Source organism: Salvelinus sp. IW2-2015, linkage group LG11, assembly GCF_002910315.2.
Source record: "Salvelinus sp. IW2-2015 linkage group LG11, ASM291031v2, whole genome shotgun sequence".
Lineage (NCBI taxonomy): Eukaryota > Metazoa > Chordata > Actinopteri > Salmoniformes > Salmonidae > Salvelinus > Salvelinus sp. IW2-2015.
In genome coordinates, this window is record NC_036851.1 from 11,742,669 (window position 1) to 11,767,254 (window position 24,586).

At 41.5% G+C, this 24,586-nt stretch overlaps 2 protein-coding genes across 3 annotated transcripts; both read right to left on the minus strand.

The window, feature by feature from the left end:
- Positions 1 to 1,576: 1,576 nt before the first annotated feature.
- Positions 1,577 to 13,387, minus strand: tnfrsf1b (tumor necrosis factor receptor superfamily, member 1B). Of its 2 annotated transcripts, none has more exons than XM_023996105.2 (9): positions 13,196 to 13,387; positions 8,093 to 8,198; positions 7,795 to 7,920; positions 7,481 to 7,660; positions 7,257 to 7,350; positions 6,834 to 7,123; positions 6,645 to 6,710; positions 6,466 to 6,503; positions 1,577 to 6,367 (listed from the first exon to the last, which is right to left on the minus strand). In XM_023996105.2, the coding sequence occupies exons 1-9, from the start codon at positions 13,271 to 13,273 to the stop codon at positions 5,954 to 5,956; spliced, it is 1,392 nt and encodes a 463-aa protein (XP_023851873.1). In that variant the 5' UTR covers positions 13,274 to 13,387; the 3' UTR covers positions 1,577 to 5,953. The 2 variants fall into 2 exon arrangements, with proteins under 2 accessions (XP_023851873.1, XP_023851872.1); XM_023996104.2 differs by having other exon boundaries at positions 6,466 to 6,536; positions 13,196 to 13,385.
- Positions 13,388 to 13,529: 142 nt separating this feature from the next.
- LOC111970561 (tumor necrosis factor receptor superfamily member 21) lies at positions 13,530 to 20,243 on the minus strand. Its single transcript, XM_023997381.2, has 9 exons — positions 20,231 to 20,243; positions 19,033 to 19,137; positions 18,623 to 18,803; positions 18,168 to 18,388; positions 17,775 to 18,017; positions 17,425 to 17,556; positions 17,208 to 17,227; positions 16,815 to 17,076; positions 13,530 to 15,670 (listed from the first exon to the last, which is right to left on the minus strand). The coding sequence occupies exons 1-9, from the start codon at positions 20,241 to 20,243 to the stop codon at positions 15,441 to 15,443; spliced, it is 1,407 nt and encodes a 468-aa protein (XP_023853149.1). The 3' UTR covers positions 13,530 to 15,440.
- Positions 20,244 to 24,586: the final 4,343 nt, after the last annotated feature.

Sequence of the window (24,586 nt, forward strand, 5' to 3'; positions counted from 1 at the left end):
ATTAGTCACATGCAACAGGTTTGAAATGCTTACTTACGAGCCCCTAGCCGACAGTGCAGTTTATAAAAATATGGATAAGAATAAGAGATAAAAGTAACAAGTAATTAAAGAGGAGCAGTAAAAAAATAACAATATATACAGGGGGGTGCCGGTACAGTGTCAATGTGCGGGGGCACCAGTTAGTTGAGGTAGTATGTACATATAGGTAGAGTTAATTAAAGTGACTATGCCTAGATGACAATAAAGAGTGGCAGTGGTGTAGAGAGAGTAGGGGGGGCAATGTGAATAGTCTGGGTAGCCATTTGACTAGATGTTCAGGAGTCTTATGGCTTGGGGGTAGAAGCTGTTTAGAAGCCTCTTGGACCTAGACTTGGCGCTCAGGTACCGCTTGCCGTGTGGTAGTAGAGAGAACAGTCTATGACTAGGGTGGCTGGAGTCTTTCACAATTTTCAGGGCCTTCCTCTGACACCACCTGGTATAGAGGTCCTGGATGGCAGGAAGCTTGGCCCCAGTGATGTACTGGGCCATTCGCACTACCCTCTGTAGTGCCTTGCGGTCAGAGAACAAGCAGTTGCCATACCAGGCAGTGATGCAACCAGTCAGGATACTCTCGATGGTGCAGCTGTAGAACCTTTTGAGGATCTGAGGACCCATGCCAAATATTTTCAGTCTCCTGAGGGKGAATAGGTTTTCTCATGCCCGCTTCACAACTGTCATGGTGTGCTTGGACCATGATAGTTTGTTGGTGATGTGGACACCAAGGAACTTGAAGCTCTCAACCTGCTCCACTGCAGCCCCGTCGATGAGAATGGGGGCGTGCTCGGTCCTCTTTTTCCTGTAGTCCACAATCATCTCCTTTGTCTTGATCACGTTGAGGGAGAGGTTGTTGTCCTGGCACCACATGGCCAGGTATCTGACCTCCTCCCTATAGGCTGTCTCGTTGTTGTCGGTAATCAGGCCTACCACTGTTGTGTCATCTGCAAATTTAATGATGGTGTTGGAGTCGTGCCTGGCCGTGCAGTCATGAGTGAACAGGGAGTACAGGATGGGGCTGAGCACTCACCCCTGAGGGGCCCCTGTGTTGAGGATCAGCGTGGCGGATGTGTTGTTACCTACCCTCACCACCTGGGGGCGGCCCGTCAGGAAGTCCAGGATCCAGTTGCAGAGGGAGGTGTTAAGTCCCAGAGTCCTTAGCTTATTGATGAGCTTTGAGGGCACTATGGTGTTGAACGCTGAGCTGTAGTCAATGAATAGCATTCTCACATACAGTAGGTGTTCCTTCTGTCCAGGTGGGAAAAGGCAGTGTGGAGTGCGATAGAGATGGCATCATCTGTGGATCTGTTGGGGCGGTATGCAAATTGGAGTGGGTCTAGGGTTTCTGTGATAATGGTGTTGATGTGAGCCATAACCAGCCTTTCAAAGCACTTCATGGCCACAGACGTGAGTGCTACGGGTCGGTTGTCATTTAGGCAGGTTACCTTATTGTTCTTTGGCACAGGCATTATGGTGGTCTGCTTAAAACATGTTGTTACGGCTATCGTTTGTAGAATGATGAATGGACCAAGGCGCAGAGTGGTAGGCGTACACCGTATCTTTATTGATGACACCAAACAAAATAACAAAGTAAAAAAAACGAAAGCGAACAGTTCTGTCAGGCACAGACACTAAACAGAAAACAAGATCCCACAAAACCCAAAAGGAAAATGACAACTTATATATGATCCCAAATCAGAGACAACGATAGACAGCTGCCTCTGATTGGGAACCACACTCGGCCAAAGACAAAGAAATAGAAAACATAGACTTTCCCACCCGAGTCACACCCTGACCTAACCAAACATAGAGAATAATAAGGATCTCTAAGGTCAGGGCGTGACACATGTTGGTATTACAGACTCGTCTAGAGGAAAAAGAAACGCACACCTATTTAGGCGAGGTGCTAGCTAGCGGAGTGGAAAACTTGAAAATAAATGAGAGCCGCACACTCTAAGAGCTCAGATGCAAAAATGTAATGTCCAACGTTTCGACAGGCAAGCTGTCTTCATCAGGGTATAATCACAAACACTTCAGGGTGACTCGTTTATATAGTGTCAAAAGACACGCAGGTGTCTGTAATCATGGCCAAATATGGCCTAATATCATTGGTTAATTCTCAAATATTAAAATGACATACAAAGAACATACAAAAAACAAATGGATAGCATACGATCATAGATTCAATTTAGTCTACATAAGCCTACAAACAATTGCAAATTGGAGTGGGTCTAGRGTTTTGGGGATGATGGTGTTGATGTGAGCCATGACCAGCCTTTCAAAGCACTTCATGGCTACAGACGTGAGTGCTACGGGTCAGTAGTCATTTATGCAGGTTACCTTATTGTTCTTTGGCACAGGCATTATGGTGGTCTGCTTAAAACATGTTGGTATTACAGACTCGGACAGGGAGAGGTTGAAAATGTCGGTGAAGACAATTGCTAGTTGTTCAGCGCATGCTCGCAGTACACGTCCTGGTGAATGTTGACCTGTCTAAAGGTCTTAATCACATCGGCTGCGGAGATCACACAGTCTTCCGGTACAGCTGGTGCTCTCATGCATGTTTCAGTGTTATTTGCCTCGAAGCGAGCATAGAAGTAGTTTAGCTCGTCCGGTAGGCTCGTGTCACTGGGCAGCTCTCGGCTGTGCTTCCCTTTGTAGTCTGTAATGGTTTGCAGGCCCTGCCACATCCGACGAGCGTCAGAGCCAGTGTAGTACGACTCGATCTTAGTCCTGTATTGATGCTTTGCCTGTTTGATGGCTCGTCGGAGGGCATAGCGGGATTTCTTATAAGCTTCCGGGTTAGAGTCCCGCTCCTTGAAAGCGGCAGCTCTAGCCTTTAGCTCAGTACGGATGCAGCCTGTAATCTTAAAGGTGCAGTGTTGTATTTTGAGACAGGCGTGAATTAGCTAAGTAGCCAATAGGCAGAGGGTAGCATAATTTGTCTGATTCTCTGTAATAATGCTATGGGAATAATAATGCATTTTATTTTGTAAAGTGGTTTCTTGCATCAAACAACACACCATTTTCAGTCACCTTCTTGTCTGAAGGACAAGTGGATAAACAGGTTAATGTCAAGCCCTGCATGTTTTCTTTATTCAGTCTCATGGAATGTAGGCCCACATTGAACACCACACATTGGCTGCTACTGTAGGCTGAGCGGGAACATTGCTCCTGAGGTKTTGAACTGTTGCACCCTCTATCGTTTTTTCATTATAGCTCTCCACATCTAAATTCCATTTAAATTATAGAAATTGTCAGCATAAAATAGGGGTATTTCAGAATCCTCAAACCCTCTACTAATAAGACCCATTGTAATACCCTAGAGATTGACCGAATAAGACTTTTTCTAGCAGAAATCTACTGTCAGCGCTGACGAAAATGAACATTATCAATAAAGACTATTTTGCTATTGTACTGGCTACATAGGCTATTGCAGCATAGATACTGGGGACTGAGACAGAGGGTGTTGGGGACACTATTGCCACCGTTCAATGTGAACATCTTCTCTTCAAAACATGTTTAACTCCTGTTCTGTTAACCACTAGCTGCCGGGTTGACATAGGTATTGCCAGATTGACAGAGGTATTGAGAGGAGTTAGAGGAACAAAAATTAGGGTACTTACAATGGCTGCACTTCTACGGGACATAACATGCTTTCCATGTCTTTTGTTGCTAATTATGACAGAGAGGACTGGAGCACTAACAACCATCAGTCTCTAAAGCGCTGGAAAATGCTGTCTCATGCGCCACTCCAGAATCTCCCTTAAGTGTTCAATTAGGTTGAGATCTGGTGACTGAGAGACACACACACGCACGCACGCACGCACGCACGCACGCACGCACGCACGCACGCACGCACGCACGCACGCACACACAGCCTTTAAAGCCCCTATGCTCCTTTGAGACCCCTCTTTCAGTCACTGAGATCTCTACCTCTAGCCATGGTAGCCAAAATAATGGTCACCTGGGCATTTTTATAAATGATGGGATGTTTTAATTGCTTAATTAAGTCGGGAACCACACCTGTGTGGAAGCACCTGCTTTCAATATACTTTGTATCGCCTTATTTACTCATTGTTTCATTTATTTGGGCTGTTACCTGTATATTAGATTGATATRTCAAACAAATGTTTCTCATGCGGGCTATGTTGCTAGCTACGTGATTGCAGAGAAAGATGTGTGATCTTATTTCAGTGCGGTACTTGGCTTTGATTTGGACTATTTCTAACCTGAAACGATCAAAGTTTATACTGCTGGTAGAACATGAAAATAGGAACGGGATTTCTAAATAAATATTAAACTGCTTTTAATTTTTTTTATTAACAATGCATATAACACAATAAGGAAGGGAATGGGGTCTACTGGACAGTCCCTCACGGAGGGATGTTGACTGCGGTCAAGTGGGTCGTACTGAGGTACGGATGTAAAAATCCCTCAATCTGCTGTTGTTGCCCATTCAAATTAGCCCCAAGGTTGCCTTGTTAAATCTTGTTCATTCTCTTAAATGAAATACCAATGGCTGTTTTCTCATTAGCTAGGAATGTTATTTGACATGTCTGATGATACAACATACTTTGGTGACATAGTGATCAACCTACTGCATACCCCTTAAAAATATACATTTCTGTGTACATGGTGTGCTATTAGCATGCTAACACTCATTAAGACAGACTGGTAGAATAGCTAGCATAGCTAGCCATCACTAGCATTCACTGGTTTAAGTAACTTTTGAGTGTAATGGAGTTGACTGGGGACTATGTCATGCACAGTATATATAATTCACGGCATTTGGACAGGAGCTATAATCCAGTTAAAATACCCCCCCCAAAAAAATGTATGTCGTTAATGCTTGAAATCAGGCTTGGCTACACTGCTTTCAATGGGGAAAGATTGCTTCCGTACTCCGCTCATCCCCCCCTTGCGTGAATTTAGTTGAAAACATCACTTTGCTGTGTGTACCTATTGGAGCATCAATCAACTTTTCAACCTTTTTATTACATTTTTTTACTGTAGGCCACTCTAATAATCCAAATATAGTTGCTGGATAATACTAAATCATATTATGTGCATAAACTGTAATAAAAAAAGATTTAGTTCCACCAGTAGGTGGTGATAGTAGTATAGAAAAACAAAACCCTTTGTACAAAAATGTCTCATCCATCATTCTTAACTTCTTACTGCGCTGATGTTTTGAATGTATTACTCATATGATCTGTTACCAGTCAGTTGCTGCTTATACTATCATATGATCTGTTACCAGTCAGTTGCTGCTTATTTACAGAGCGAAAGCACACGATTCAACAGGTGTAGGCCAAAAAAAAACATAAACAAAGCAGTTTCATTTAGTCTACCATTTCAGTTTGATTAAAATAGAGACAAAAAAAACCTTACTCTGAAAAGTATAGGCATGCTCTCCTCTCATAAGAATACAAATGAAATCTTCTCATGTGGCACAGGCCATGATGAATTCCCCAAAAAGTATGGCATGTATACGAAAGGTTGTTGCCTACTTTTGATTAAAGGTTTTGGGATACCTTGAGCCGTGTGACATTTACAGTATACTTACAACAACATTCACAGTAATTGCATACATCATTCACTCATCAATAATTCTTCAAACAGTCGCTGACAATCTAAATCAGGTGTTCAAGACTTTCCAGCACAGACAGCACATTATATCAGGGTTTCCCAAACTCGGTCCTGGGACCCTCCCTGGGTATAACTTATGCAAATGTGCAAAGTTTGGGAAATCCTACCTGAGGCGCATGAACAGTCATTCTGTCTCTCTCTACCAACACAAAGTCACCACCAGTACGTCAAGTAGCAACCATATAACAACAGAGACAACAGTCATAGTGAAAAAAACATCCCTAAAACACAATCTATTGTCTGATCCTCCCCTATATGCCTCCAGTCCTCATACATCATTTCCAAACTCCTGTACTGCCGTAAGTGCCTCTTTGCAACCCTCTCGCTGTGGCATGTTCACATACACCTCCTCCTCCCTTGATAAAGGGGCCACGGGGTCAGCTTGTGGTGAGTCTATCTGGGTGCTGGTAGGTCTGGAGCATAACTCATTTCCTATGTCCACAGGGTAGGTAACAGTGATGTTGACATTAACTAGGGGGACAGATGCCAGAGGGCTGGTGGATTGGGGGCTGGGCTGGGGGTTGCTGGCCAGGATGTTGGGCTGTGGAAGGATGGACTGGATGGGGCTTATTGACAGGCCCTCCAGGCTGGTGGAGCACCCTGAGCCTGACCAGGTCTTAATAGCATCCTGCTGTGTCTCTGCCTGACCGACATTACTGCAGTCTCCTTTCCCCAGCAGACACTATATATATAGAGAGAGAGAGAGATAATATGTTGAAGCTGTTGAAACGTTCTTGCCTCCAACATGCTTTACTACGGTTAAATGGCAAAAAAACTCACTTTAATGACCTCCTTCTCAGAATTTCCATTTATATCTTCTGTAGAAGATACACGTATGAACTTAGTGACGGCTGTAAGAGAACATAGTAAACTCACAGTAAAATGTTGTCTTTTTCATAGCCATGTTTGCAATCAATTAAAGGGCTATTACGATCAAGTGTTTAACTCTAAAGCTTTACCTTTCTTGTAAATGATAGTGCCTATGATCAGCAGCAGGAACATAACACCTCCGATAGCACCTGCAACTGAAAGATACAAGAGCGGGGGTACAACAAAGCGGTGTAAGTATACGAGAGACGGCGGTGGAGAAATGTTAAAACCACGAGCGTGGTCTCTGACACGTGGACTATACAGCTGCCTGTATTTACCTATCCAAAGGTCAACGCCTGGTGATTTTTCTTCCGTTGGAGCGATGACCAGTGGATCAGAGGGACTAGATGTCAGCTTTGAGCCTCGGGTGGTTGGTACTGTAGACATATCCATGCTCTGTAGACTTGATGTGGTATGCCCTTTACCAGAGGGTGGCATTGTGGTCGGTGGGCTTGGAGGTGTGGTGGTTTGGAGGATGGAGACCAGTCGTCCATTTACCTTCGGATCACACACCGCATCGGTGGTGGCTGTACCGTAAGTCAGTACGTCCCTCCCCTGAGACACACAACTGAGGAGACAGTGTCACAGTCCCATTGTTAACACCAATACTGACAGTCCAAATAATTGCTGAATGTGTGCGTGTCTGTGTGTGTGCGTGCTTGCATGCGTTCGTGTTATGCACGAATGCGTGAGTCACTCACTCTGTGTGGTGCTGGCAGATCTGGGTGTAAGAGAGCTGGTCAGAGAAGGTTCCATTGGGGCATGATGCACATTCCACATCTGACTCTGCTGTCCCTGAAACATACACCACAACACACAAACACGTTTACTCATACTCTTACAGTGAACAGTGAGCATTCAAACTTCCAATATAATATTTGAGGAGGACAGAAACAAGTGGAATCAGTTAGAAATAGTGTCCTACCAGCCTCCTGTCCAGCTGTGGTACCTTCTACAGAGACCCCATGACCAGGCTGGCAGTATGTATATCTGGCACACTCCTTACAGTCCGGGTGTTGGCCCAGTACGCAGTACATCCCAGTCCGGCACGCACACTGAGTCTTGGTGGTGCTGGAGCACTTCTGGACATACTTCAGGCCTTTCTCTTCACGCATAAAGGAATAAAATGCTCTTTTTATTTTTTAATTTTTTAATTTCACCTTTATTTCACCTTTATTTCATTAAAGACTACACACCTATCAGTGTAGCTGAGTCACTGGAATAATATAACCCACCCACCTGTTGAACACTTGGGACATCTGAAGCATTTTGAGAAGTAATTAAAGGTCCCGCTGTACTGGCCACTAGGACATGGTTCACACGCCGTGTCTGAGGTAGAGCTGCATACAACTTTCCGGCGTGTCCCTGTAATGATATAAATGTATAATTTACAGTAATCATCTCAGTACATGTACATTTTACAGAACCTACAGAGTGCTGTAAAAATATTGTAATGTTTGAAGTGGTCATATTTAGTGCTAAGATTCTAAGGCGTCCTCTCCTCTCAGTTTCATTAGTGTTCAGGACTACACCTTACCAGAAGTACACTTGCTGCAGCACAGGTTTACATCTGTGTTATAGTATTCAGCTGTTTTGTTACGGCAGGATCCGTCAGAGTCTGRTGTGTATGGCAGAGTGTACACCTGTGGGGACAAGGGGACCATGAAGTCCCCCATGATCAGGAGGAGGAGTGATGAGTAACATGCCCCACCAAGAGCCTTCTATTTAAACTTCTAGTACACTCTTAGAAAAAAGGGTTCCAAAAGGCTATTCCATGGCTATCCCCATCGGAGAACCCTTTTTGGTTCCAGGTAGAGTTCTTTTGGGTTCCATGTAGATCCCTCTGTGAAAAGGTTTTAACATGGAACCCAAAAGGGTTCTACCTGAAACCAAGAAGGGTTCTTCAAAGGGTTCTCCTATGGGGGCAGCCAAATAACCGTTTTAGGTTCTAGATAGCACCTTTTTTTCTAAGAGTGTAGAACCTGAGGGTTGGGTATTGTGTCAGCAGAAAAAGAAGACATATTCTATTCTATCTGTCGGGGACTGGGGAATATACACTGACGCATTTGTGGTATAGTAATTGTTTGATGAAAACAAATTCATTGTAGGGCTGCAACTAACAATGATGTAAAACAAATGTAAAAAAAAATAATCTGTCTGTCTCGTGTTTGACAGGAAGTGGTTGAGGAGATCGGAGAGATTTCCAATAAGTTGTCAAGGACTGGCTATGATGTCTGAATAACAAAGATATGCCGCTGCCAAGGCCTCTCACCATCGTCCTCTCTTGTAGCCTTTTGAAAACAATGGACAGAATGCCTCTTCTGACAGGCATTTCCTTTTCATTTATGGCAGCCATCCAAAACAAACACATCAAATCAGAAAACAGAATCAGGAGTTTTCCTGATTTGATGTGTTTGGTTTTGTGGAACACTCGAGTTAAGACTGAAAATTAAATATTGAGCTTTACAAAAACATCAGTTTCTTTTGATGGTGAAATTAATAATGAATTAAATGCTTTTGCACCTAGGTGCTTATATTTTTTCCAAACAAACAATTAATCCATTGCTGAAAAAACGAAATATCAACGCTGCAACCATACTATACAGACCATAGGTTATCCAATTTGAAATCATGTCATCCCGAAACCAATACAGATATCTTTCAAACATTGGAGGAAGTGAAGGTGCTACAAAAAATAATATACAAATAAGTCATAAGGCTAGTATGTGTGGTATTGATAGGCTATAGAAGATCATTACATCTGGTGCTATGCCAAATTGGGTGCATAGCCCCTTTGCCATGCTTTACATAGCATGCCATTGTCTTATGTATACTTTCAGAAGCATCCAGATTCTTCTTGTGACAGGTTGACATACTTTATTCAACCCCCTGTCCTGGTGCCCCACTAATAAGAAACAATCCGCTGGACACCATTTAAAAGCACAACAAAGTTCAAATGGGAATACAATGTCCGATATTTTGTGATTATACTATCCTTTAATGTGTTATTATCACTGTGCTTGATCTAATAGCACAACCAAATGACCTGGATTGCAGTTGAGATTAGGCTACATTAAAAGTATAAATGATCACTGCTGTTCGAGATTGTGCACAGATTATTATAGCAACTCGGCAGACCTGCGACCTTTGCCCTGCTAACTTGAACATACACACTTCCTATGATGACATAAGAGGACATTTATAGTTAGGCTACAGTGGGCTAACCTCCAAATGTGGCAAATGATGTGTTACACATTTTAAGCTGGAATAAATACTGTTAAACCTAGTTTGTAAGTCAGCCTTAACTTTAGGCTATTTCGTGTATTACAAAAGTAATTTTGAATTGTGTTTGGTTGACAACATTTTAAAGGATATCTAATGTTTGGATAGTTTCATCTGAGCCACTGGCTTAATCCTGTTCACCTATTCTATTTAGTTAGAGATGTGAATCCAACATACAGACATGGGATGTTATTTTGAGCTTGTTTGCTACAGCAGGATCCTGCAGCAAGAGGAAATGTGAATTATTGTGTGGATTATAATTAATGAAAAAAAAAAATCGGTAGGGCAAGTCTGATTTTTTAAAGTGTAAATTACAGCCTTTTTAAAGATCGAATACATTAGAAGTTTGCATTTCCTTGCATTTCCGACCCGTAGTACTCACGGCTGTAGCCATGAAGTGCTTTGAAAGGCTGGTCATGGCTCACATCAACACCATCATCCCAGAAACAATAGACCCACTCCAATTTGCATACCGCCCCAACAGATCCACAGATGATACAATCTCTATTGCACTCCACACTGCCCTTTCCCACCTGGACAAAAGGAACACCTATGTGAGAATGCTATTCATTGACTACAGCTCAGCGTTCAACACCATAGTGCCCTCAAAGCTCATCAATGAGCTAAGAACTCTGGGACTAAACACCTCCCTCGGCAACTGGATCCTGGACTTCTTGACGGGCCGCCCCTAGGTGGTAAGGGTAGGTAACAACACATCCGCCACGCTGAGTCTCCCCCCCCCCCCCGTACTCCCTGTTCACTCATGATTGCACGGCCAGGCACGACTCCAACACCATCATTAAATTTGCCGATGACACAATAGTGGTAGGCCTGATCACCAACAACAACAAGACAGCCTATAGGGAGGAGGTCAGAGACCTGGCCGTGTGGTGCCAGGACAACAACCTCTCCCTAAACTTGATCACGACAAAGGAGATAATTGTGGATTACAGGGGCTGTAGTGGAGCAGGTTGAGAGCTTCAAGTTCCTTGGTGTCCACATCACCAACAAACTATCATGGTCCAAGCACACCAAGACAGTCATGAAGCGGGAATGACAGAACCTATTCTCCCTCAGGAGACTGAAAAGATTTGGCATGGGTCCTCAGATCCTCAAAAGGTTCTACAACTGCACCATCGAGAGCATGCTGACTGGTTGTATCACTGCCTAGTATGGCAACTGCTCGGCCTCTGACCGCAAGGCACTACAGTACATCACTGGGGCCAAGCTTCCTGCCAAATTGTGAAAGACTCCAGCCACCTTAGTCATTGACTGTTCTCTCTGCTACCACACGGCAAGCGGTACCTGAGCGCCAAGTCTAGGTCCAAGAGGCTTCTAAACAGCTTCTACCCCCAAGCCATAAGACTCCTGAACATCTAGTCAAATGGCTACCCAGACTATTCAAATTGCCCCCCCCCCCCTCCCCCTCTCTCACCACACCACTGCCACTCTCTGTTGTCATCTATGCATAGACACTTTAATAACTCTACCTACATGTACATACTACCTCAACTAACCGGTGCCCCCGCACATTGATCGAATACATTAGAAGTTTGCATTTCCTGCCGTGCAGGACAATTCTCAGCCTAAATGACTACCGACCCGTAGTATTCACGTCTGTAGCCCCCCTGTATATTGTTATTTTTTACAGCTGCTCTTTAATTACTTGTTACTTTTATCTCTTATTCTTATTCATTTTTTWAAAACTGCACTGTTGGTTAGGGGCTCGTAAGTAAGCATTTCACTGTAAGGTCTAGACCTGTTGTATTCGGCGCATGTGACTAATAACATTTGATTTGAAAATAGTGATAAAATTAAGATCCTATATCTGTTTCAAGTTAATAGGATATTTACTGTATTGCTAAAGGGATATTGCATTGTGTTTGGTTCTCAACACAACCAAATATCATTCCAGTTTGTCTACAAATTACTAATTGATATGTTGGATTCACGTCTTTATCTCAACCAAGATCAAACTTGATTTAAAGTGCATTTAAAGTTTTATTTGATCTGATTTAATCCTATTCTTTAAATTTGAGTTTTGGTTGAGATGGAGACGTGAATCCAACATATGAATTATTAATTTGTAGACAAACTGGAATTAAAGCCAAATTAAGTCAATCGCACAGATTGAACTATCCAAGCAGAAGATACATCTGATATTTGATTGCGTTGACAACCAAACCCAATTTACTATCCAGTTCGTCTACAAATTAATCATTTATATGTTAGATCTCTATGTCAAACAAAAATGTAAGTTAAACAATAGGACTAAATCTTATCTACTCAAACTTTAAATCCAGTTTTATATATTCCTATTCTTTAACTTAGATTTTAGGTTGAGATGGAGATGTGAATTCAACAAATGAATGATTAGCTTGAAGATTACTTTTGAAATCAACCAAAGCTTGAAAACCTAGGCCGATATGTATTGTCTATTTTTAGTTGAACCTTGGGTTGAATTGAAACAATTGCTGTTTTTTGGTATTTTGGGGTATTTTATTAGGATCCCCACTAGCAGTTGCCAAAGGCAGCTAATCTTCCTGGTGTCCACACAAAACATGAGACATGACATAATACAGAACATTAATAGACAAGAACAATGTTGATGACTTTGCAAATGCTATATAGGCCTAAATAGTATCATTGATGATATGACATAAAGTATGGTTACATTTAATTTGCTCTGTTAAACCAACCTTTTGGAATGACTTTGATAGCAACAGTGAATATATTTAGTTATTAAGAGATCTCTCAATACTTATTCTCATGATATGCCATTGATACATGTAGTAGTCAGCGACAAGCAACAAAGCTAAGCAGTGCTGGGCTTGGTTAAAACCATGGATGGGAGACCAAATTAATACCTGTTAGACAACTATCCAGTAGTAGCTGCCTAGACTTTAGTTTTTTCTGATAGTGGATATAATGTTGAAGATCTGACTTGGTTTCAAAGGTACAAATTCAACATATTTTATAAGGTTTCTCTATGTTGAAAATTGGTCACAATGATAACATAATCCTTAAATTTCACTCTCAAAACAACAGTTTATGTTTTTCTAATCCTATGTATTTTAAACATATGTTCTGTCACAATAGCTTGACAAATTAAGTTGAAAAATCCAAGACAACACAACATTCTCTCGCACACACACAATTCATTGACCCAGATAAGAGTTAACAATCAATGATTAATGATTCGCTATTTAAAATCAGACTGATGATCTGATCTGATGATCATACAACACTGCAGAGTATCCCATTTAGCTAAACATTGGTCAGGCTGCACCAGTTACAAGGACCTATTTCTCGTTGTCATGGTCGCGTAAAACAACATTCACGTCTGAAGGACACTTACCATGTTCTCAACAGGCTGCACCATGATTGCTAGAAAAATCCTTACTGTAAGAACGCCACTTACAGTCCTCAGTATCATGATTGATTGAACTATTATTGACCCTTTAAGATCTTGCGAAAAAGTCCATACTGAAACCGAATAGGTAGCCTACAGAAGAATGCTCGAATTACAACCCGGAACAAAAGTGCGCGTTTCCTTGAACTGCTGACTAGCTGAGGAAACTGAGGGCGTCTTTGCACTGCAGTAACCTTTGATTTCAATTTCCTCAAGAAGTCCATGTACTGTACCCAAACTGATAATGATTGCAGAGGCAGTGTCAAACAGTAATACTTTCTTTCATTAACCCTTTGTAACACAACACAATAAAAAAAAAAAAAAAATGTTAACACATTTATAGTCAAATCTTGTTTAAAATATACATTTTTGCATGCTTTTCCATGTTTTGATCAATTTCAGCCATAGGGTCTTGTCATTAACATGTTTCTGTTATTCATTCAAAGTCTTGTGTTTCTGTGATATTCAGAGGCTGAGAAATTGGCGATTGAGTTATAGGCGATATGGCAACTGGTGCCATCAGACTTTTAGCTCGAACTTTAGAATGCTATGGACTACACTATTAGAAAAAAAAAGGTGCCATCTAGAACCTAAAAAGGTTCTTCGGCTGTCCCCATAGGAGAACTCTTTTTGGATCCAGGTAAAACACCTTTTTGGTTCCAGGTAAAACATCTTTTGGGTTCCATGTCGAAGGTAAAGGGTTCTACATGGAACCAAAAAGGGTTCTCCTATGCGGACAGCCGAATAACCCCTACGTTTGCAGAAATGTCTAAAAACCTGTTTTCGCTTTGTCATTATGGGGTATTGTGTGTAGAATGCTGAGGATTTTGTTTTATATCATCTGTTTCAGAGTGAGGCTGTAACGTAACAAAAGTGGAAAAAAGTCAAGGGGTCTGAATACCTTTCGAAGGCACTGTACATCTACATCTGTGCCAAATTTGGTATGTTAATCACAAAATGTTGAGTCACCATTTTCAGCACCACTACTATACAAAAGAGACCATTTTTCATTCCTCCATACTAACACAGAAATCATCGTAAATGGTGTGTTTTGTCAGTAAATACTTGCTTGAAATAGTTCTACAATTTCAGAAGGATAAAACAAATTGCGGTTAATCAAACAGCTCATGCCTACGTCACAAGCGTTAGTCAAACAGACAAAATATTACATTTGTTCTGTACAGTCCGCATGATTAACAGACAGTGATTGGCTGCACATAGTCATAGTCAACTACATAAGTGGTTTCACCATAAAGAGATGACTTGAAATAGTTTGTTCATTTGTGTACATTTATGTCAAGGAATAGACTGGAACAGATTGCTATTGTCTGTTATAAAATCATCTTTCTTCTGTCTTCGTTCTGTAGGCTACTGTACATAGCAATGTCTTGATCATAAATTCACAGAACAAAGGTTATAACCAGTGAACATGGCTATGTTTGAGTTTAAATTGTCCAGACAGTCCCTGTATTACATTACAATGGAAATTGTAAGCTCTTCGCACGCCAAACCCTACTTGTTACATAGGTTACTTCCCACCTCATATGCATTTCTTGTCTTCACTGTTTCTGTGGTTGATACACGTACTCTCACACGATCTGGCGCCATTGTGTACATGTACCCAATCATGGGAAACTCCGAGTCACAGTGTCGACACCCCATATTAAACAGACCATGCATGCTCTCGCATACTGTCCCAGCACTGCTGTCACAACAGTGACTTACAGTGAATTTGAAACTGTGCTAAGACTATTACATACAGTTAGAACAAACTGTCACTCTTTCATAATAGAAGACCCCTGAGGGACCCCAGTGGCTTTTGCAATCCTTGTACAGAAGGAAGCCATCCAGTCTAACAGTCTTTACAGTAGCAAATAATAATCTGTCTGCATTCTTCCCCTAGAGATGATATTTGATATTGAATGAAGTTGCTCCTCCTCAGGCTTTTTCCATAGTTAATCCTTAATTTCCATTTTTTTTTTGTTCTCAGTTGCTGGTGGCTGGGATGGGGTACCCCAGTGGCTTTTGCAATCCTTGTACAGAAGGAAGCCATCCAGTCTAACAGTCTTTACAGTAGCAAATAATAATCTGTCTGCATTCTTCCCCTAGAGATGATATTTGATATTGAATGAAGTTGCTCCTCCTCAGGCTTTTTCCATAGTTAATCCTTAATTTCCATTTTTTTTTGTTCTCAGTTGCTGGTGGCTGGGATGGGGTATCTCAGCTCTTTGCAGGTCTCCTCCTGTGTACTCATTCTCTCTGGCCCCAGAGCAGGGCCCTCAGGGAGGGGGCAGGAGGACTCCTGCTGGGGTGTTCTAGTGAGGGGACAGCCCTCTACTCCACTCTCCACTTGATCCACCTTCCTCTCCGACTTGTTGTATCCCAGGACGACCGTCCCCGGAGAGTAGATGTAAATGGACCCTGAATCAAACACCAACATTATTCGATTAAACTATTGAAACAGGTGACACATACATTCCTATCTGTTATGCACAGTAAATGCTGATATAAAACCTGTTGAACTTAGTACTGTACTAAATGTACAGAGAGGAAGTGAAAAGCTGGCCTCATTCAGCAGCATATAGACCCCTTTCTGTGTTTACAAACATTGAGGGCAATGCACGCAAGTTGGTGGCATAACAAGGGGCAGTTCTTATAGAACGCCAGCAAAAAAAATCCTTTATTTACATATAGCTTATTAGTGCATTTCACACAACTTTTGGATTATAATTGGATTTTAAGGCTCGTATGAATGCCCTGCTTAATATAATGTTTGTGTCATCATCACAAATCAACTGCATTATACTTAAAGAAAACTGAAACTTCAACCAATAAAATGGCTCTATGGCTAGCTTTTGCTCTATGGCTAGCCTATATCAATGAGYGTTAGCATTATAGCTAACAGCTGCTGCTTCCAAAATAGTTATTTTGCAAAGATCACAACCAAATATAATCTAAGCRACTGTTCATGCAAGAATCAAAACATAATTGTAAGGGTATGAGAACCCCAAAAAGGTATTTTGTTTAGAAGTAATAAAAAAGTAAATTTAGGCTGTGTTTAATGGGCGCAGATGGCGATGGCTTTCTTACTGCCGCCAAGAGTCGCGCGCATCAGTGCATTACGTCAGTGTGTCATGTACTGGAAAAGAGTCTATACATGATTCTATTTCTATGTGTTGGTTATGGTTTCCTGTGTATCCTCACTAAATTAACCTCTGACCCTGCTTTATACGCTGCAGCACTGCACTGGTACCACTGTGTCTTGGCAGTGATACTTGAACAGGAAGTTTAAACTCGAATAAGTATGTCTCAACTCACAGCCAAACAAAACAACTGGAAAGGGAAATATGAACCCGGACGCAAGTGAGATTAAACAAACTTCCTTGCCGAAGAACAAAATGTTTCCAGACCCGGACCTTTAGCCCCTTAGTTTTCAGACACGCTAGAGGAAATATGTCTGCACAAACGTGGCTACACAGCACGCACATAAGATATAGTGTAACAATATGATATCAAAACAGTTTAATAATATCAGTACCAGCGCAGAGCGATGCACTACACTTACCCACTGTGTTGCTAATGTTCTCTCCTCCAGAGTGGTCCACTGTGACCTGCTTCATGACCCCTGGAGGTAGCAACCCTGCACCATCCTGTCTAGGATTTCCCCCAGTCTCCCTCCCCAGAAGATGCTGGGCTTCCAGGTGTGGGTAACTCTCCTGTGGTGGCTGGGCCTGTATATAGGAAGCCGTCTGTAGGGCAGCAGGACAATGATGGCTCTCCCACACATTATAGCTCCCTCTTAAACCTTCCTTACAAATCTGCTCATCCTAAAGGTAGAGACACATTCTCACACATTGACCCATTTGACTTTCGAGAAGTCACCGTTTATACTTCTAGCAAAACTGTACAGAAGTTCGATACATACTTTATACAAATAGAGAATTAGTACTGTACTCACATTTTTACCAAATACTGGACCTAAAGGAATATAAAAGAAATCAAGAAATCAAAATGCATATTTTATATGCATGTATACACCACAATGTTTCACTGTCTCCCTCTAATTATTGTAAGTGTATTTATTTACTGTGTTTTATAGGAAGGGAAACGTGGCATATAATCTGATGCATCACAGCATAATGTGTTTGTGTTATCTAACCACTTTACTCGCTCACCTTTCCACTTGTCCATGGACTTCAGTGACCTCTCCCTACAACGGACAAAGTAACCAACCAGCAGCACGACAACCCCTAGTAGCCCACCTATCAGCAACAGCCAAGGGAGATTGGGAGGGCTCGGTCCAGTATCTGTTGTGAGCAGAGAAAAAGTAATTAATCTGTGTTATGGAGAGGCAGAGAGACAGGAGCAGGAAGCCTGTAATGCTGAGCCTGTCAGCGTTATGTTACTTTTACTGAATATAACAGAACCTTTAAGAGCTTATACTAACTACAAATGTATTTCTGAAAAAATTAATCATCTAGTAGAAATGGAGAGATGGGATACTCTAGTCTTCTGAGAACCATACCATTGTCTTCCATGGTAAGAGGAGGTGCAGAGGCAGACTCTGGAGGTGAGGTGTTACTGTCCACCTTGCTGGGGTTTCTCCTGGTGGTGAGCTTTGTGTTGGGGTCAAAGGAGCTGTGTTCGGTGACTTGTTTCCTAGTTGGGGGGGAGGTAGAGGGCTCGCTCTGGGCTTGGGACAGAGAAGGCCTGGTGAGTAAGGCTGGTGAAGGGTCTGCAGATGTGTAAATTGTGGTTATGGGAAAGGCTGGAATAAACAGAGAATGAGTGTGATTAAAAGGCAGGACAATGAAACCTCTATTGCTGGACTGGTGAAGCATGTTAAAGCCCTCCAGTGGACAGAGCAGGAAATGCTTGGATTCACTCAAGTGAAAGAAAGCTCTCATAAGAGCCATACCATCAGGAGATGTAGACCCCACCAGTCCAGATGGGGATGCTATGATGAGGGTTTTTCGGATGGTGCTGACTCCACTGGAGGTAGAAGAATGAAAGCCTATCTCTGAGCTGTGGACAGTTGGAGGCGCAGTGGTTGTAGGAGAGTTAGGGGAGGTCTGGGCACATACACGATCCTGAGAGGCAGTGCCCTCTGTCACCATGGTCATTCCCTTATGGCCACAACTGGGGAGAAGCCAGGAGAGAACTTGTGAGGTGGTTTATCTAAATGAGAAAGTACAGTGTTGGATACTAGTAGATATAATAATTGAATTTACTGTAAAAGTAGGCTGTGTGTACAAATGACTCATAAATCCAGTAGAGGGAGATACAGCTTAATAGGTTAAGTCTTTATGGTAGGCAGAGAATGTCTGAATCAGTACAGTGCTCAGCACCAGTGCTGTATAACTGTGGACTTACTCTGTGTGGGGTTTGCAGGACATGGTTAGGTTTGGTTTGTTAGAGAAGGTTCCGGGCGAGCACGGCTTACACTTCCTGCAGGTATACTGGACAGCGATGACACAGAAAAAGCCGCTGTCACAGTGGCACTCACGGTTTGAGTCCGGGCCGCATGCCTTCACCTGTGTCAAGTGCAGATCAACTTTGCCCGCAAACAAAGACACACAAACACACCAATTATCTATGAGACATTTGCTCTCAATATGTTTCTCCCTTATTCAACTAATGTAAAATAATGATGGCATTTTATATTAAACTATTGTTACCAATATACATGCTGTATTTCCTTGAGGTAAATAATAAATGATGGGTATGACGTTTAGTGTAGAGGAATGAAAGAACACAATGTAATGCCCAACTGTAAAAGTCACCTGAGCAGGCTTCGCTGCAGCGGTCACACTTCGGAAGGCCGTTCTGCGTGTACCAGTAGTAGTCATCGGCACAACGGACACACTTACACTTGTCAATAATGAAGCCTGCAAAGGACAAAAGACAGGTGTTCACATAGGTATCAACATCCTGATGACACACTTGTTCCGTCTCTGACTCTTTCTTTTTCCCTTTCAGTGCATTTACAGTCACTTTAGTATGTACCATGGGTTCACAGAAGTTAGGAGCCATGGAATGGAAGATAAATGATTCCTCAAAGACTGTTCTGAATGTGGAGAGTTGCCTGCCATTACAGTAGACTGACCAAACTTTAAAGATAGTGACTCACGATAGCATACTATATAATATGTGTGATGCCAGTGGCACGTCTTTTCACTGACGGTGTCAAAGAAATGTTGTGGTAGGACGAGATGACAAAAAAATGAAGTTGAAGTGGAAGTACTTAAATTAGCAGCTCGGTTTCCATCCAATGAGCTTTCCACCCAATTAGCCACAGATTTTCATGCAACTATTCTAGAATCCGCATTAAGAAAATATGCAAATTTTTCCGTCAGTGGTGTGTTTCCACCAAACAGACTTGTTGTGGATAAAAATCTGTGTGTGATGACATAGTGCACACAAAATTTACTTTTTAGCTTAAGTTTTCATGTACTGAATAAAAATTGAAAGTTCAATGTGTTTCCATCGCATTTTCAACTCTACCGATAAATAGTTAAATAGCAAATGTGCCTCCTCTGCTTCTGGCAGGTGTGCTCTAGCCAACAGCTCACAGATATAGTGAAGGTAGGCTGTATGGGTAGGCTAGTCTACAAGATGAGATTATAATGGATAAGATMATGTTTTTATTTGTCAAATGGCAGCCAAGCATCGATCATCACGTCACCAGAATAAGACCCTYRATATTTATTGGAAAGGAGCTTCAAGATCACTGGGCACTTTCACCACCCTGTAAAGTTCATCATAACTTTCATCTGTAGCCTAATMAACTGCATGTTTCCCTGAGTCGTAGTGGGAGGACCACACACCATATCATCGCGTGAATCCAAGTTTACTTTGATATGATGGGCATTTTATCAATATTTACCCATAAAGGAGTTTCCACCGCCATTTCTCACATAATACATTTCTCACATAATACATTTCTCACATAATACATTTCTCACATAATACATTTCTCACAAGATCCGACCATGTCGAATGAATAAATGATCTATCAGCATTTTTAAAAATGTACCTACTTTTCCTGTTTCCATCACAGCTATCATGCTTTTTAAAAATAATGTATGACTTCACTTGCATAACAACTGTGGATAGAAATGTGTTTTGTTGTGACAGCAGTATCTCCTTCACACGGACACAGAGAGCTGACTGTGTCTGTCATCTCTAAAGGTCATTTATTTGCATGTCAGTGGGTCAAAACAGGAACAAGCAGCATTTGTGGCTAGCAAATAAAGGTCATCTCCCCAAATCTATTCCCAATGATGTGACAGACAGACTGTTCAGTCATCACAAAGGTCATCGATGGCTTCCTTATCTACCAATATCACATTCCACAGAAAACGATATACTGCATGTGCTCAGCTACTTCCTGTGCCATGAGGTTTCATCACAGGCTCCAGAGTGCCAGTTTCTGACAGTGTAGAATGAAGGATCAATCACTAGATCAGGGATGGGCAACTGGCTGATCAGGGACGGGRSGGGGGGGGGGGGGACTCAGTAATAGAATACACAAGGTACAATTTCGACATTTGGTTGTGCATCAGCAGTCACTCAATTAGCCCATGCCTGCAAAAAATAATAGATTGTTAAATTAATCTAGAGGCTAGCTATCTAAACTTGTAGTAAGCATGGTCGAATTACCGACCGGGTTGGGGCCCATTGATTATCAGTTATCATATTAAAAACTGCATCCACCCTATGGCAAAATGTGTAGAATTGCAGGAAATTATCTGTAAAACTGCTACTTTTTCTCTCCACCCCATGGCAAAATGAGTAGAATTGCTGGATGAAAGCAAGAAGTAAATACACCTTGTAACACTGTGAGACAGGTGTAATCTTTTACCCCACTTTTACTATCTAGTTCAGGGGGGTAAACTGATGGCTTTACCTGGGTCACAGATATGAGGACAGCTGGACAACAATACAGAGGATACCTGGGAGAGAGAGATAGACAGAGAGAGAGAGAGAACCATGATCATTAGAGGAATCATTATTTTATTTTGCAACAACAGAATATTCCAGTTCCCAGAGTGAAGTCCAGCCATGATGTAGAAGACTTACTTTCCCTCAGCCCTCTGGCAGTAATCTCTCATGGACAGATTATGAGCGTCTGACAAAATTACGCTCTAGGTAAACCGAGATTACTCTGCCAGTAAACAGATGATAAACCTTGCAACATGGAAATGCCTACAGAATCAGTTATCTACACTACACCTACACTTCCTGGAATAGCCACAGGAAGGGGAGGGAGGGGGGGTTGTCTGCCCTACAGATGGCTTTATTGGTCTGCTTATACAGAAGTGCCGGTGCACTACATTTGTGGATTTTTTGTTGTTGTTGTTTTGTTAAATATTTTTTGTTCAATTCAGATTTTTCAGAGGGTGCTGCACCCCAGCACCCCTATTTCCAACAGCTATGCTTCCTGGAGGCAAAACCCACACACCAAACAATATCCAGTTCAGAAAAAAGTGACTGTCACAGAATGTACCAAGAAAACCCTGGTAAAACACCTACACAAACAAAAAGATTCACAAGCTATCTAAATCTATAAACTAATAATTAACATTCAATAAACTAATCCCCTGATGTTAACAAAAATGTTATGAGAGCATTCTTGATTTCAGTGAATTAACTGCTCTATAAAACTTTGCACAATACTAGAATGACTACATTTACTGGCAGTGTAGGACAAATTGCAGCCAGGCTCACTAGGGTTATGATAAAAAAAGGTTTCAGTTTCTGTAACAGCAGTGCCCTAACTTGTAATTGTTTTATGTTCACTTGTTAATTTTCATCTTTCATATCTGAAAAGTAGGCTACACCTATCAATTTAGAAAATATTTTATACTGCAATTTATAACATAAAATATGATATACTACTGTAATTACAATTATAAAAGATGTATCATTAGCACAAATAATAACAGCAATAACAACAATCATAAATACATTTGCATAATATCATAATCAACCACCATCATCATCTCCACCATAATCATAAATAGGTCATCATAATCATGTTAATTATCTACATCTCTTATCATCATGATCATWAAAAAAAACATAAATCACAGTACCTAAACTAAACCCAATAACATCTGTAAAACATACAGTAGGCCTACTTACCAGATTAAAAAGGCAAAGTATTCTCAAAGGACATGAGGTAATATGGTGTTGATAATCCATTTCGCACTATAGAGAAGTCACCTGTTTAAATGTATTCTTTCAAAAGAAACAACCAGAATACAGTTCAATTACCATGCCTGGTTGAATCTCTGGTCAAGGTGCTAACATTTGCAGCGGAGGTTTTGTTCATGTTCGAGTTTAGCGGGGTTACGTCGTCATTGGGTTGTCCAATAAAGAAGCAGATAAATATAGCGCGCTTGTTGGCCACTTCCACCTTTGGTAATCTCTTGTGGACAGGCGCACGTAACATAAATAAATGGTCWTTGGTCATCATGTCTAGATGGATACAGTTGTTGTCAAAAGTTTTTTTTTTTTTTGCATTTTCGCTAACCTTAACCCAATTCTCCTAACCTACTGCATAAATTATCATAAACCTGGTATGAAAAGTACATTTCGACAAAAGCGRTATCCCTTCTAAACAAAACCCTGGTAATGGAGAAATTGTATAAAAATGCCCAGTTGCCCACTATTTTGGCTACCATGGCTAGAAGMGATATCGGTGACTTTGAAAGAGCGGTCTTAAAGGTGCATAGAGGGTTCATTAGAGAACGCTGTTTGAGAGATTTTATTTTGAAGACAAACCGCAAATTCCACTATTGTGGCTACCCCGAATTTGACTGCACGTCACATAATAATGAAGCTGGTAAAACTTTGGCGCCCAGAGTCGGTGCCGCACGAGCGCAGACACACCTTCCCAAGCTCTGGGCAGTGCTGGTCGTAATAAAGCTAGCTAGCTAGCTGATGCAGGCAAACAAAGTTCTTCCCCAAAAACATAGCAAAACGACATAATCTGTTTCAGTAGTTATAGTTAGCTAGCTAACTATCTAGCTAAGTGTCATCGTCTAAAATATTTATAAGACAGTTCTTATTTGATTAATGGTGGTCGGACCCATCTATATGAAGCTAGCCACAATAAGGATTAGCCACAATCGTGGAATTTGCGGGTTGTCTTCAAAATAAAAGTCTCTCAATGAAAGTCATGCAAATAATACAAATAGGGGAATTATTCCATGATGGAATAGATCATGCAAACGAGGTTGGAATGTTCTTATATAAATTCTACAAAAGACAATCATTTGTTAATTTGACAAAAAATCTGTTGAAATCACACGGGATGTATTAGACTTTAGAATTGCATTGGTGGCATACTTATTTCACTGTACAGCCTTACCTATGGATTGTAGATCAATGACATGGGGTATCAGTCTACTCAGTGACACCAAGAGAACCTTAGCGCCATAGCTCTTATTGCGGGAATCTGAAACCACTGTGAATTGAGCCACATTTATTGTACCAGTCAACCTACCATGTGTATTGAACAGTATTCCAGAGGAAAAACAATTCAACGTGGATGTTTTGGAGCCTGATAACTCTTGAGGAGGACTTTGGGGRAAAAGCACTTAGGTACTGAGAAGGCTGATACCCCATTTAATTGATCCCCAATCGTTAGGTAAGGCTGTATAGTGCAATATGAATGTCAATACGCACAATAGGCTGACTGGGGAGGTGATTTCCCACAGTCAAAGTCCCGCAATAAGAGCTACGATGCTAATATTTCCTTAAACTATTCACAGTTGTGTTCTCTTGGTGTCACCGAGTAGACTGATACCCCATTTCATTGCTCCACATTCCAACACTCCATCCATGTTTAACAATATCAAGTCTAAACATGGCATGATTTCACCAATTTTAACCTTCTGCATCACTTTCAAAGAGGGACTTTTATTTTAAAGGCGAATCGCAAATTCCACTATTGTGGCTATTCCTTTATGTGGCTAGCTTCACAACACATAACCAGGTCGGGTCAAACCATAGTATAGCAGTCAGATGAAACAAGTGATTTCAGTGAGAGATACCAGCGTCAGCAGCGTAAACAGTGGAGAACAGCATACAAAAGAAGCAAGGAGAGGAAGGAGCACTGAGGAACTTGACCACTCCTCCACAAAGTCCAGATCATGTTCCAGAGCAGTCCCCACAGCCAGGATCTTCAAGGTCAGGGCAATGTGCATTGTTGGTCTTTGTGTAGAGTACCGATGTTGAACGTGCAATGGAGATGATGCCAAGCCCGATGAAAGCTGTGCCTTCCACCATGAGAATACACCATGTCATCACCGTTTCTCCTGGTGAGCT